The following is a 12,232-nucleotide window of genomic DNA, read 5'->3' as shown; positions in this document are numbered from 1 at the left end:
GGCCACACAATTCTCTCCATCCCCTTTCCACCCTACCTGTCGTTTGGGCTCCCATCATCACTCATTAGGATACTAAACCCATGACTTTCCCTTTTCTCCCCTAAACTGATAACACCACTGGCCTGGTTAAAAATTTTCAATGACTCCACCAATGCCTTTAGGGAAAAGTCCATCTAAATTCACTGACCTGGTTTCCAAATGCATGTCCGATACATCATCTTAATCTCTCCCCACTTCACTCTGCTCACTCATCCCTACTCCACTGCTTCCCCAGTGAAATGCCTTCCCTCCTTTGACCCTCCACTGGGTCTCCCTTCACCCAAGGAGGCTCTTTTCTTCCAACCCTGTCTGTCCTGTTCCCTTTCCCGTCTAATCCCATACTCATCCTCCATGTCTCATCCTAGAGGGCCTCAAGGGAGCGTTCCCAACTCCTCAAAAGTAAGCGCATTAACCCCAAAGAGGCATCACTCTAACTGCCCACTTCCTGCCGGGACCATGTATTTTCAGTTCACTCCAGTGTCCCCAGCATTGGTGCCAGGCACACCATAGGCACACCAGACGTGTTCGTGGAATGAGAAAATGAGTGAATAAATTGTGAGCCAAATACCCTGGCTTTTCTACTACATCGATGGCTACACGTTTGTAATTAAAATTTAAGCTGATCAAACGAACCAAAGCGTTTAAAGTGCTCGAAACCATAACGCGGCTCTGGGAAGTCACCCAGGTCCGCCTGCCTCGAGCCTGTCCCGCGAACTCTAGGGGTGGAACCTGCGGGAGCCGACTTGGAAAATCGACCGGGGGGCGGAGCATCCCGGGCAGTGACCCCGCCCCGGGGCGGTGCACCTCCCAGGTTCGCGAAGGGGCGGGGCCCACGGGCACGGAAACACCCCCTTCGGAGCCCAAGGCGCGGCGGCGCGTCGCGGTGGCGCGGCGGCGGCGGGGTCGTGGACCACGGTTGGGTGGGCCTAAGACTCTGGCCGCGCCGCCATCTTGCTCGTGTCTGGACTCCCGGGGCGGGAGGGGCAGCCACCGGGCCGGAAGCTGCTGTTCGGCGGCCGCTCTGCTTTCCCAGGTCGGTGAGTGCGGCCCGGGCCGCGTATCTACTCTCCTGAAAGAGGCCAGAGTCAAGGACTCTAGAGCGCAGTTGAGAGGCCAGGTGGGGGCGGACCCGGGGGCCTCCTCGAAGCCGGGGCGCGGGCAGTTGCGCTCCGCGCTGCGGTAGCCGCGTGGGGCTTCGGAGGGAGCTTCCGAGGGAGCCTCGGAGCGGCGGGCGGCCAGAGGGTGTGCGGGGACTTCCTCCTAGTTTCTGGGGCCGCTCTGCAGCCTTGGTCGCGGCGGGTTTGCGCGGAACTGCGTCCTTGGACCAGAGACTCAGCTGGTGTCTGGAGCGTGGGAGTCGCCCTCAGATTCTCGTTTACCCGGAATAGCAACAAGCTCTGCGCGGGTTGTACACTATCACATACTTCTTAAAGGGCCTGTCACCGGTTAGCTCTGTTCTGTGCATGTGGGAGTAATGAAAATTCCACAAGAGGATAAAACCGCTCGAATATGTCAGGAGCATTGCTCGATTGCCTAGCAAATGACGACCTTTGTAGGCTTTTTGTACAACTTTTAAGTATAGTTATCTCCTTGAAGATGGTGATGGTGGGAATTTCTTGAAACTGCTATTGTAGTTATTGGTCCTGGTAAGAAAAGTAGAAGACAACGACAAAGGAAAAAAAAAAGAAAGGATGTGAAAGGGTAATTGGCTACCTTGTATTCTCAGTATTAAAGATCTCCACACTCCAGTGGCCACGTGGGGTTGAAATGTGCTGTTAGTGTAAAATACACATTGGATTTTCAAGACCTGGTACCAAAACAAAGTTTTAAAAAGTTCAATAACTTTTACATTGAAAAAAACTTTTTACAGAGTTTTACATATTGTAAAATACAATATTCTTTGATACATCGGGTGAAATAAAACATTGTTTAATTTCATATATTTTTGTTTTCATTGTGGCTACTAGAAAATTCATGTGGCTCACTTTGTATTTCTGTTGGACAATGCTGTTACAGATCTTATGGTGAGGAACACAGAATCAGCATGGCTTTCCTTACCTCCAACGCCATTGATGGGAAGTGAGCACTTGCTAAACTTCAAGGTGAGGATCTAAATATAAGCTGTAATTATTGCAGATTCTACCCCTTACACCCCTAATTTTTCAATGTCTACAATATTTAAAACATTAAATTCAAGGATATTTAAGGGAATCATAGTAAAGAACTCAATTTGATTGCCACAACTTGGCAAGATGGAGCTAGGCTAGATTCTGTCTCATTTTGTAGTCTTGGAGTGTTAAGGGACTTATTAGGGTCCAGCTGTTGAGCTGTTGGAGATCTTCTGACTCCAGGTTCAGTTTTCTTTGTTCTCTACGGTATTCCTAGTGAACTATGTTCATGAGCCAGATTCCATCTATATTGTGTGTTGGATTATAAAGAAATGCATTTTTTAAGAGGATGCTTGTAGATGTACTTCTCTCTGCAGGGCCAGCTTCATGCTATGCAACCTGTGCAATCACACAAGGTCTGTTGTTTAGAAGGGCTGGTACTTGGTTTAATGCTCTGCTGTCACCTTAATTTTTGAACAAGGGTACCTGTATTTTCAGTTTGGGCCAAGCCCTGCAAATGATGTAGCTGATTTTTTTTTTCTGTATGCAGTAATATAACGTGGGAGTAGGGAGGTATTGGTCCGGAACCAAAACATTTGGTCTTTACTGCTATCTGCAGTGAGAAGGGTTTGCTAGTCTCTAAGTCTCAAGTTCTTTGATTCTGTATGGGTTACTATCATTAGATTTTATGGATGATACTATAAGTATTTTACATGCATAACAGCAAAAAAATACTGATGATGCTCCATTGAGTGTCATGTAAATCAAATAGTTTTTTTTTTTAATTATGGTAACACTTTCTATTTTTTTAAGATGGATTTTTCCACGTGACACTAAGCTTTCTTACCCATTATCATTCATGTAAAGAGTATGGCTGTGGGATGGAAGCCTGGATAAAAAGCGAGCTTGTTTAAGCATTTATCTTTCAATGAGATAGGAAGATGGGCCAGATCTCCAGATATCTCCAATTTAGAGATTTCCTCTGTTTGTGAGGGCAAGAGTATGAACCATTACTTGCCAGTATCTGTTCCTTCTTTCTGTTGTCTTAGTTATTATTACATGGGCTGCCTCTCTTCCTTCTCATTTGTAAATTTTTAAATTCTTTTCAGGATTGGACATAACTTCAGCACTGGAATGCACTCGGTTTGGGCTGCCGTAACAAAATACCATAGACTGAGTGGCTTAAACAACAGAAATAACTTTTTTCATAGTGCTGGAGACTGGAAGTATGAGATCAGGGTACCAGCATGGTCCATTTCTGGTAAGAACTCTCTTCCTGGCTTGCAGATAGCTGTCTTCTTGCTGTGTCTACACATGATGAGGAGGGAGTTTAGTTATCCCTTCCTCTTATAAGGGCACCAGTTAGATCAGGACTCCACCCTTATGACCTCATTTAATCTTAGTTGCCTCTGATGATTACTTAGTGCCTCTGATGATTACTTAGTTCAGTTTCCCAAAGTGCAGTGTGTGTACCACTGAATATAAACAGGGTGATTTTAGGTAAAACACAGTCAAGCAGTTTTTAATAGTTATATATTTATGTTAATGTATGTTAGAAAAAATATACTTAGCATATCATACCTACAGTTCATGGATGTCATTATGAAGTTAAAATCAATTTTCAGATTTTAAAAATGAGTCATTTTAAATGAAAATAATAAATAACCACACAGGTGGTACCTAAATAACTAAATTTTAAGAAACCCTAATCTAAGCCAACTTTTATGCTGTGTAGGTGAGGAAACAAAAGGACCCCCAAACACAAAGGCCTTTATAAGGCTTGTAGCTAATATACATGTCAGAGCTAGAAACATAGCTCTGCCCAAGGCATTCCAGTGTTTCTTCTGCCATAGGGCCGCTTCTTATTTCTGAAAATGGAGGAGCAGCCCTCTGTCTTACATTGCACTTTAAATCTGCATTATGGTGGCCACACATGGCTATTTATATTAACATTAATTAAAACTAAATAAAATGTAAAACTTGTACTAGTCCTATTTCCTGCGCTCAGTGGCTTACATGTAGCCACTAGCTACCATATTGAACAGTACATAGAGAACAAACATTTCAATCATTGCAGAAAGTTCAAATGGATAGTACAGATCTAAACTGCTTAGGAACATGATTCATAACTCTTTAAAATTTTACCCCCTTCAAATGGATGGTATAATTTGCTCACCACACCGAAGTTATTTTAACCTTAAGGTTAAATTGAAGATACTAGTAACAGTGCAATTAAAATAGTTGATCATGGAAAACAAAACCAGAATGGAGTTCTCAGTTTTTTACCAGCTCATCTTCTTGAAGGAAATTCTTCTTTTTCCCTTTTGTCAATAAATGTTGTCTTGAATTCATAGCAAATAGAAAAAAGAAGTTAATATATTAAAAAAACAGAGTACTTGTGTAGACAATTTTCTGACTTACTGATTCAGCCTAGAATTATATTTTTTTAACATTTTAAACTTTTCATTTTTAAACAGATACTCAGTGAATGGACCTGACTGGACACTTGGAGCACATCAGTAAACATGAGCGGTACCAAACCTGATATATTGTGGGCACCACACCAGGTTGATAGATTTGTTGTATGCGATTCAGAACTGAGCCTTTATCATGTGGAATCTACTGTGAATTCAGAACTCAAAGCTGGATCTTTACGTTTATCTGAAGACTCTGCAGCTACATTACTATCAATAAATTCAGATACACCCTATATGAAATGTGTTGCCTGGTATCTCAATTATGATCCTGAGTGTCTCCTGGCAGTTGGACAAGCAAATGGTCGAGTTGTACTTACGAGTCTTGGTCAAGATCACAACTCAAAGTTCAAAGATTTGATAGGAAAAGAATTTGTTCCAAAACATGCACGACAATGCAATACTCTTGCATGGAATCCCTTGGATAGTAACTGGCTTGCTGCTGGTCTAGATAAACATAGAGCTGATTTTTCAGTGCTGATTTGGGATATTTGCAGCAAATACACTCCTGATATAGTTCCCATGGAGAAAGTGAGACTTTCAGCAGGTGAAACTGAAACAACATTATTAGTAACAAAACCACTTTATGAATTAGGACAGAATGATGCTTGCCTCTCTCTTTGTTGGCTTCCACGAGACCAGAAACTTCTCCTTGCTGGTATGCATCGTAACCTAGCCATATTTGATCTTCGGAATACAAGTCAAAAAATGTTTGTAAATACAAAAGCTGTTCAGGGAGTGACAGTAGACCCGTACTTCCATGATCGTGTTGCTTCCTTCTATGAAGGTCAGGTTGCAATATGGGATCTTAGGAAGTTTGAGAAGCCAGTTTTGACTTTGACTGAGCAACCAAAACCCTTAACAAAAGTAGCATGGTGTCCAACTAGGACTGGTCTGCTTGCCACTTTAACAAGGGATAGTAATATTATTAGACTGTATGATATGCAGCACACACCCACTCCCATTGGGGATGAAACTGAGCCCACAATAATTGAAAGAAGTGTTCAACCTTGTGACAATTACATTGCTTCCTTTGCTTGGCATCCAACAAGTCAAAATCGAATGATAGTCGTAACTCCCAACCGAACGATGTCTGACTTCACTGTTTTTGAAAGGATATCTCTTGCCTGGAGCCCAATTACATCTTTAATGTGGGCATGTGGTCGTCATCTGTATGAATGTGCAGAAGAAGAAAATGATAATTCGTTAGAAAAAGATATAGCAACGAAGATGCGCCTTCGGGCTTTATCAAGATACGGACTTGATACAGAACAGGTGTGGAGAAACCATATTTTAGCTGGAAATGAAGATCCACAGCTCAAGTCATTGTGGTATACTCTGCACTATATCCTTTGTGTTGTGAATTTTTAGATGAATCAGGTAGAAATGTTCTTGAAGCATGCTGAAAGGTCAGTCTGTAACTATAAATACGTTGAATGTTTTATATGCAAATACAAGTTACATAAGACAAATTACAAAGTAAAAGTGTTTAAAACTGTTGAACTTGAAATACTGCTTTGCAGATTGTGTAGGAGGAAGAAAGTACAGCTCTACACTAGAGTAGAACCACTTTGCTTGCACTGGTGCCTATTCTGAATTGGCTCCAAATCAAAATAAATAAATTTAGCTTTGAAATATTTTATTATGTATCATTACTAGTATTTCCTATGCATTTAAATACTCATGAAGCAGTATACAGAAGATATGGACCAGAAATCTCCAGGCAACAAAGGATCATTGGTATATGCAGGAATTAAATCGATTGTAAAATCATCTTTGGGTAAGAAAATTCCATTTTTCTACAATACGTTCACAATTTTTGTACTTTTATATTCCCCATTATTTATGTATTTCAGCTACTCCTTTTTTTTTTTATAAATACTCCTTTTTTTTTTTTGGCGGAGGGTGGGGGCGGTGAGTGATAGTGAATGTTTAGTTAAATGCATAATTGTTTTTATATCCAAAATCCTTTTTGGAGGGAGTCTTGGTTCTGTGAAGTGGTACTGACTTTCTAAATCTATTCACTCATTCATTTAATTGTTTGGTTTTCTTTCTTTTTTTCCTGTGGGAGGTATGACATTATATAATTTATAGGATCCTGGTTGTTAGTTTGAATTTTTTTTACAGTATATTGCTTTTGTAAAAGCTAAGTAAAAAGATATTTAATTGAAGAAGACCCCTTTTTATTTTGCTGCTTACTTCATTTAGCTGTCTAATGGCAAGGTCTATATATAACTATGACACCGTCTATGACCTTATCTAAAGGACCCTTACTTTGAAATAGTCCTTGATGACTGAATGAATGTGTGAATTATTGTAGAATTGAACTTGATAAACTATTTAAGACAAAAGTAAGATGATAACAGAGCCAAACCTACTGGTTTTTCACTGATTTCTTTAGAGTTGTTTTTATTGTACTTAAATTGTGGCTTATATTACAATCATTTCCAAAACCTAGGATTTGGCATTTAGCTTTTGATAGCTGTCAAATTTGGGCCTAATGCAAGCTGCTAGAAAAGTTGTTCACATTATTTAGTCAATGAGTGGCAGTAGAAGTAATAGCTTCAACTTGTTTTTTTAATTTGACTTTCATAAATACAAATAATACAAAGTAAAATGCTATTTTTTAAATAATAGTTGAGCATTTTAATTAAACTTAATTTTTTAAAGGACTTTCAAATTACTTTAGTTCACATTGATAAAGATGCAGTGGGCTACTTTTCGGACCTATTTCACTTTGAGGTTCTTATTAACTCTCCACCAAAAAAGTATCTTTTGTTATAAATAATAAAATGAATGAGTTCAATTAGAAACTTGTTTTTTTATTAATATAAGTAGAAGGGCAGATATACTTAATAACCCTATCAATGAACCTGAATAGCATGGTTGATGATTTTAGAACCATTGCTGCAAAGACTTAAATACCAAGTTTACAGAATTTTTAGTATATTATCTAAATAGCAGGTCAGGCCACATTGCATTCTCAGTTTTTCTGAGGTTTGTCATCAGTTTTGTTGCATTTTGATATGTTTTAGGGAAAAGCCAACAAATTACCTCTGAGGAAAAGCAAGGGGAAAGGTGGAATATCTGTGTTTTTGTTGCAGTAGAGACAAATTAAGTATTGTGACTTAGGTCAAGAGTAGTCTTCACCCAGACTGAAAAAACCACTGTTGGAAAGATTTACTTATTGCTAGACTTTCAGCGTTTTGTTTGGTTTGATTTATATATTTTTGTTCCTACAATGCAAAAGTAATAGGTAAAGAAATGACTGCCAAAGATGGCATTCCTAGGTTTCAATTTTTTATCTGGCCATACTCCTTTCTCTAATGGTATCTCTAATAATTTAACACGGAATAAGTCAACACATGGAGCCATCATGCCCACAGTAATCTAATCAGGTTTATTAAAACACACAGCTATATTTTAGCTTTGGTGACAAATATATTTAGTGCTTACTATGAATTAGGGATCATGCTAATTGCTTTCTCCGTGTTACTTTATTTTATTCCACCAACTACAATATGAAATAAATTTACTCATTCATTGAGCAAATTATTTATTACTTGCTTACTCTATGCTAAGAATTGTCCTAAGAACTGGATACATAACTATCAACAAAGTATTTCTCATGGATAGTGAGCAAGATAGCTATCATTTCTGCTCTTAGGAGTTTACATCCTAGTTCTGAATTTGAACAAATAAACAGGTGGTTATAACAAGAGGAAAAACAGTTTTGTGTAGAATTCCTGATCTGATTGAAGGGATTGGGAAGGCTTCCTGGAGGAGATAAAGGCAAAGACAGGGTCCAGACAGGGAGCAGCGCATGCAAGAGCCCTGAGGAGAAGGAGCGTAGCACGTTCAGTATTGCGGGAACAGAGTGTGAGTGAGAAAGTGAAGAAGAATGGAGACTAGAAAGGTAAGCAACTCAGGACTCAGAGGTCACGGTAAGAATTTAAGAAGATGTATCCTGTAATAAGGGTAAACCAAGGAAAGATTTTAGAGTAGTGACAATTAGATTTGTGTCACTGTGAGGGATGAATTGAAAAGTATCAAGCAGGGACCTCAGATAGAAGCCGCAGTAATCAGGCAAGATGTGATGGTATTCTCAACAAGGTTAGTGGCAAAGGAACTAGAGAAACATGGGTAAATTAGATGGGGGCACAGTTTCATGATTATTTGGGTAAAGGGGATGGAGGGAAAGGAAAAGTGAAAAGATAGCACACATATTTAGCTTAGAAAACTGGGTTAATATGGTATCTATTGATTAGATAGGAATGACATAGGAAGAGTGTGTTTGAGAAGAGTAAGAATTATTTTTGGATTAAGTGGAATTTGAGATAACGAGTTGGAGATGTCGAGTGGGCAAGCAATTTAGAGTAGGTTGAAGTGAAATCATCCATTTGACATAACTCAAGAAATTTGACTATATGAAGGATGATAAAAATATATACAACAGTAGTAACAGGTGAATTTAGGATCGGGGAAGGACTTTTGTATGGTTTTGTTTTTCATTTGAACGTGGGATTAATTTAAGCATGTTTAAATGCTGATATGTAAAAGCCCATAGGAAGAGATTGAAGATGTAGGGAAAAGGAGGTGAAGAGCAAACGTCCTAGGAGTGGGAGAGAAGGAGACCCAGAGCTTCAGATAGGAGGATATGCTCCACCTCCGTATTAGCCAGAGGGAAAGGGGAAAGGGGAAAGGCATGCCGTCTAAGGCTCAGTGACCAGAGCTGAGGGGTTTCCTACCGGACGACTCATATTTTCTCCGTGTAGTAGGTTTCCTTGTTGAGAAAGAGCAGGGAGGTCGTCCAGAGAACATGCAGAGAAGGGAAGAGAGAGTTGTCTTGAGAGACATGGGAAGATTGTGGGGAAATGTTTTGCCAGGGGAAAGAGTAAAGGGCAGTGGGGCTGGAGAATTAAGGATCCTGGCAAGAGAATGACCCATATGGTCCTTGGGATTTCGCTTGGATAGGGAGGAAAATGAGAGGCAAAGACTGGTCATATAAGTAAACATATAAGTAAACATATAAGTAGGACAGTGTGAGATTGAAGAATATGGGAATGAGATTTCTGGAAGGCTTTGAGGTTGTGATTAGAAAGTGAATCTTTTGGAGGAGGAACAGTTTGGAGTATGTACATGAAAGGAGTGGGTAAAGGAGGTTTTGACCATTGGAGAAAAGGAATCAAAGGATCAAAGAGACTAGTTTATTGGACGGACTAAATGTTGAAATTTACCAGTATGAGGAGAGTGTGTGCTCTGAGGAAATGTGTTACACAGTCTTGTATAGCAGTTTTCACAATGTCATCAATAGATATAATTTCTTTCTTTTAAGATATCAGGAAATTGTGTCATAAATTTTAATCATCTTTCTGTCCAGCAGGATGAAAATATTTTTCATACTTAAAGGGTAAACTCTGATCCAGAGAGCTTACCTATTCAGAATTACTTGAAGGGGCAAAATAGCTGGGATTTAGTGTTTTTAACAAAAAAAATGTTCTTTATAAACACTGGATAATTTTACTGTGTTGTGTTTATATAGATATAAAAATGCAACAAATATCTACAAATAGCAAAGCATCTTATTGCATGGTGTAGTATTTGAAACAATTTTTTAAATGTTTTTTAATCTGTAAGTGAATTTGTTTCTCTTGCAGTCATCAATAAAATGTTGATTCTGTTATTCATTTACAGAGCAATATCAAATTTAGGGGATATAATTTTGTCATTTAGTGTTGCGTAACATAAGTACATTTTAATTTTTTTCAAAGTATGTTAAAAGCATATATTTTAAATTCATTTTTTAAAAGTTCACATCCAAATTAATTTCCTTATGTAACAAAATAGTTTATATTTGTTTACCAGATATTAAAAAATACATACATGTTAAAAATCATATGACTATGTGCTTAAAAACCCACAATCATATCACATTGCATATTTGATAACCCTAGTTACCTATAGCATAGTTATCAGGAGTAAGAATGTCTTTGAGCAACCTAAATATGTGACACAATTTTCCACCTCCTAGCAATGAACTCTTTGGATTCATTTATATTGATCTCTGTTGTATTGCATGACAAAATTTCTATAAAATAAAAACTTTTAAGAACTGGAATGTTATTAAACTGTGAGGAGCCTTTAAAAAAAATGGCTTCTTTTTTGTCCATCTGTTTAAAATTGTTATTTTTACCATTAGTTAAATAATATCAGCATTGAATCTAAAATTTATAGGGGACATATGAAAATAAATACCTCGGTGTATCGGCAGCTTGTTGTACCTGAAATTTAAGAATTACTTTCTATCTAAATAGTTTAAATTTGGAAAAGTAATTTATTCATAAAATGTTTCATTTTAACTGGTTTTTAAAACTTAGACATCTAAGTACTCAAAGTTTACTCACAGTTCTTAAAATTTCACTTTCAGAAGCTAAAAGTGATTTTTTTTTGTCTTGGGTGACTTCCATTATAGTTGCTAATAGAGCAGAGTGCTTTCCTCATTTTGATGGGCAGAGGGTTCTCTTAAAGGAAGATAACTTCTTTTCAGAAGTCTTCTCCTAACTCCTTGACCCACATTGGCAACAGCTTCCAATAGTAAGGTTAAAAATAAGTAATTTCAAGTGTATTAGTTAACTGTTTTTTAAATTTCAAATTTTACAAATAACCCATCTTGAAACTTTTTCACAAAGTTTGAGGGTAATTTATGGAGGGTAAAAACTTTCTGGAACACTGAAGAATTTGAGTTGCAATTAATAGAGTCCTTAAATTTTCTATTTATTTGTTTAACTTTTATTTGACACTAAGTATAATTCTAAGTGAAATTATCCTGCCATTAGGATCAGCTGCCTTGATTGAAATCTAAATAATGCTAACCAGAATTTATTTAGATTTCTTCTGAAAAAAGAATAAGAATATAAAGTCTCTTGATTTAAGGTTGGGGGGGGGACGACTTCAAATCATCCTATTGTATTTTAGCTTTAGTACTTACCTTATACTTTCAAAGTATTTTGGTGTTTATGATATCATTTTTCCAGATGTATATATGTATACATACATAGACAGAAAGTGGAGGAGGAGGGGGAGAGAGCATCTGCTGGATCTCAAGAATGGGTGATACCTTTCAAATAAGACAAGAGGCCTGCCCCTTTGGAGCTCATGTTCTAGTGGGAGAAGAGATAAGACTAAAAAATGAATTTTTTTTAAAAGGGGTAGCTTATGTTAGTGCTAAAGGAATGAGAGGAAACAACTGTAAGTTAGATAATAGCAGATGGCACCTTTGAGATTAGTTGGCCAGGGAGGCTTCTCTGAAGCATTTGAGTGTATTTTACACTATCAAGCAAATGTTCGCTGTGGTGAGCATTTGAGTGTATATTACATTATCAAGGAATGACTGTTATTCCAGTAGCTCTTTTTGATATTTCAAGACACTGTTTCACTTAACAATGTAAAATATGTTTTGTTTGTGGCATATTTTATAATCTGTCATCAAAATATGACTGAGAAGTCGAACATTCAAAATATGATGCTCAAATATATATCTGTAAAACTGACTTATTTTCCAAATATACTTCAGAAAATAATAAATGATAAAGGAATTATTAATAAAAATGT

The 12,232-nt window shown here is 37.9% G+C and overlaps 1 protein-coding gene across 1 annotated transcript in view; it reads left to right on the top strand.

Moving 5' to 3' along the window:
• The first annotated feature begins 899 nt into the window (after positions 1 to 899).
• Positions 900 to 12,232, top strand: part of MIOS (meiosis regulator for oocyte development) — a 28,979-nt gene continuing 17,646 nt past the window's right edge. The window contains exons 1-5 of the mRNA XM_054563923.1: positions 900 to 1,072; positions 2,056 to 2,141; positions 3,257 to 3,408; positions 4,625 to 5,966; positions 6,303 to 6,401. Of these exons, the coding sequence (XP_054419898.1) occupies positions 4,673 to 5,966; positions 6,303 to 6,401 (1,393 nt within the window). The 5' untranslated portion in view covers positions 900 to 1,072; positions 2,056 to 2,141; positions 3,257 to 3,408; positions 4,625 to 4,672. The remainder of the gene's footprint in view (positions 1,073 to 2,055; positions 2,142 to 3,256; positions 3,409 to 4,624; positions 5,967 to 6,302; positions 6,402 to 12,232) is intronic.

The sequence above is a fragment of the Pteronotus mesoamericanus genome, unplaced genomic scaffold, assembly GCF_021234165.1.
Source record: "Pteronotus mesoamericanus isolate MK-2021 breed Mesoamerican mustached bat unplaced genomic scaffold, CSHL_Meso_final scaffold_85, whole genome shotgun sequence".
NCBI lineage: Eukaryota > Metazoa > Chordata > Mammalia > Chiroptera > Mormoopidae > Pteronotus > Pteronotus mesoamericanus.
The sequence above is the reverse complement of the archived record's forward strand: the minus strand, read 5'-3'. Positions and strand labels throughout refer to the sequence as shown.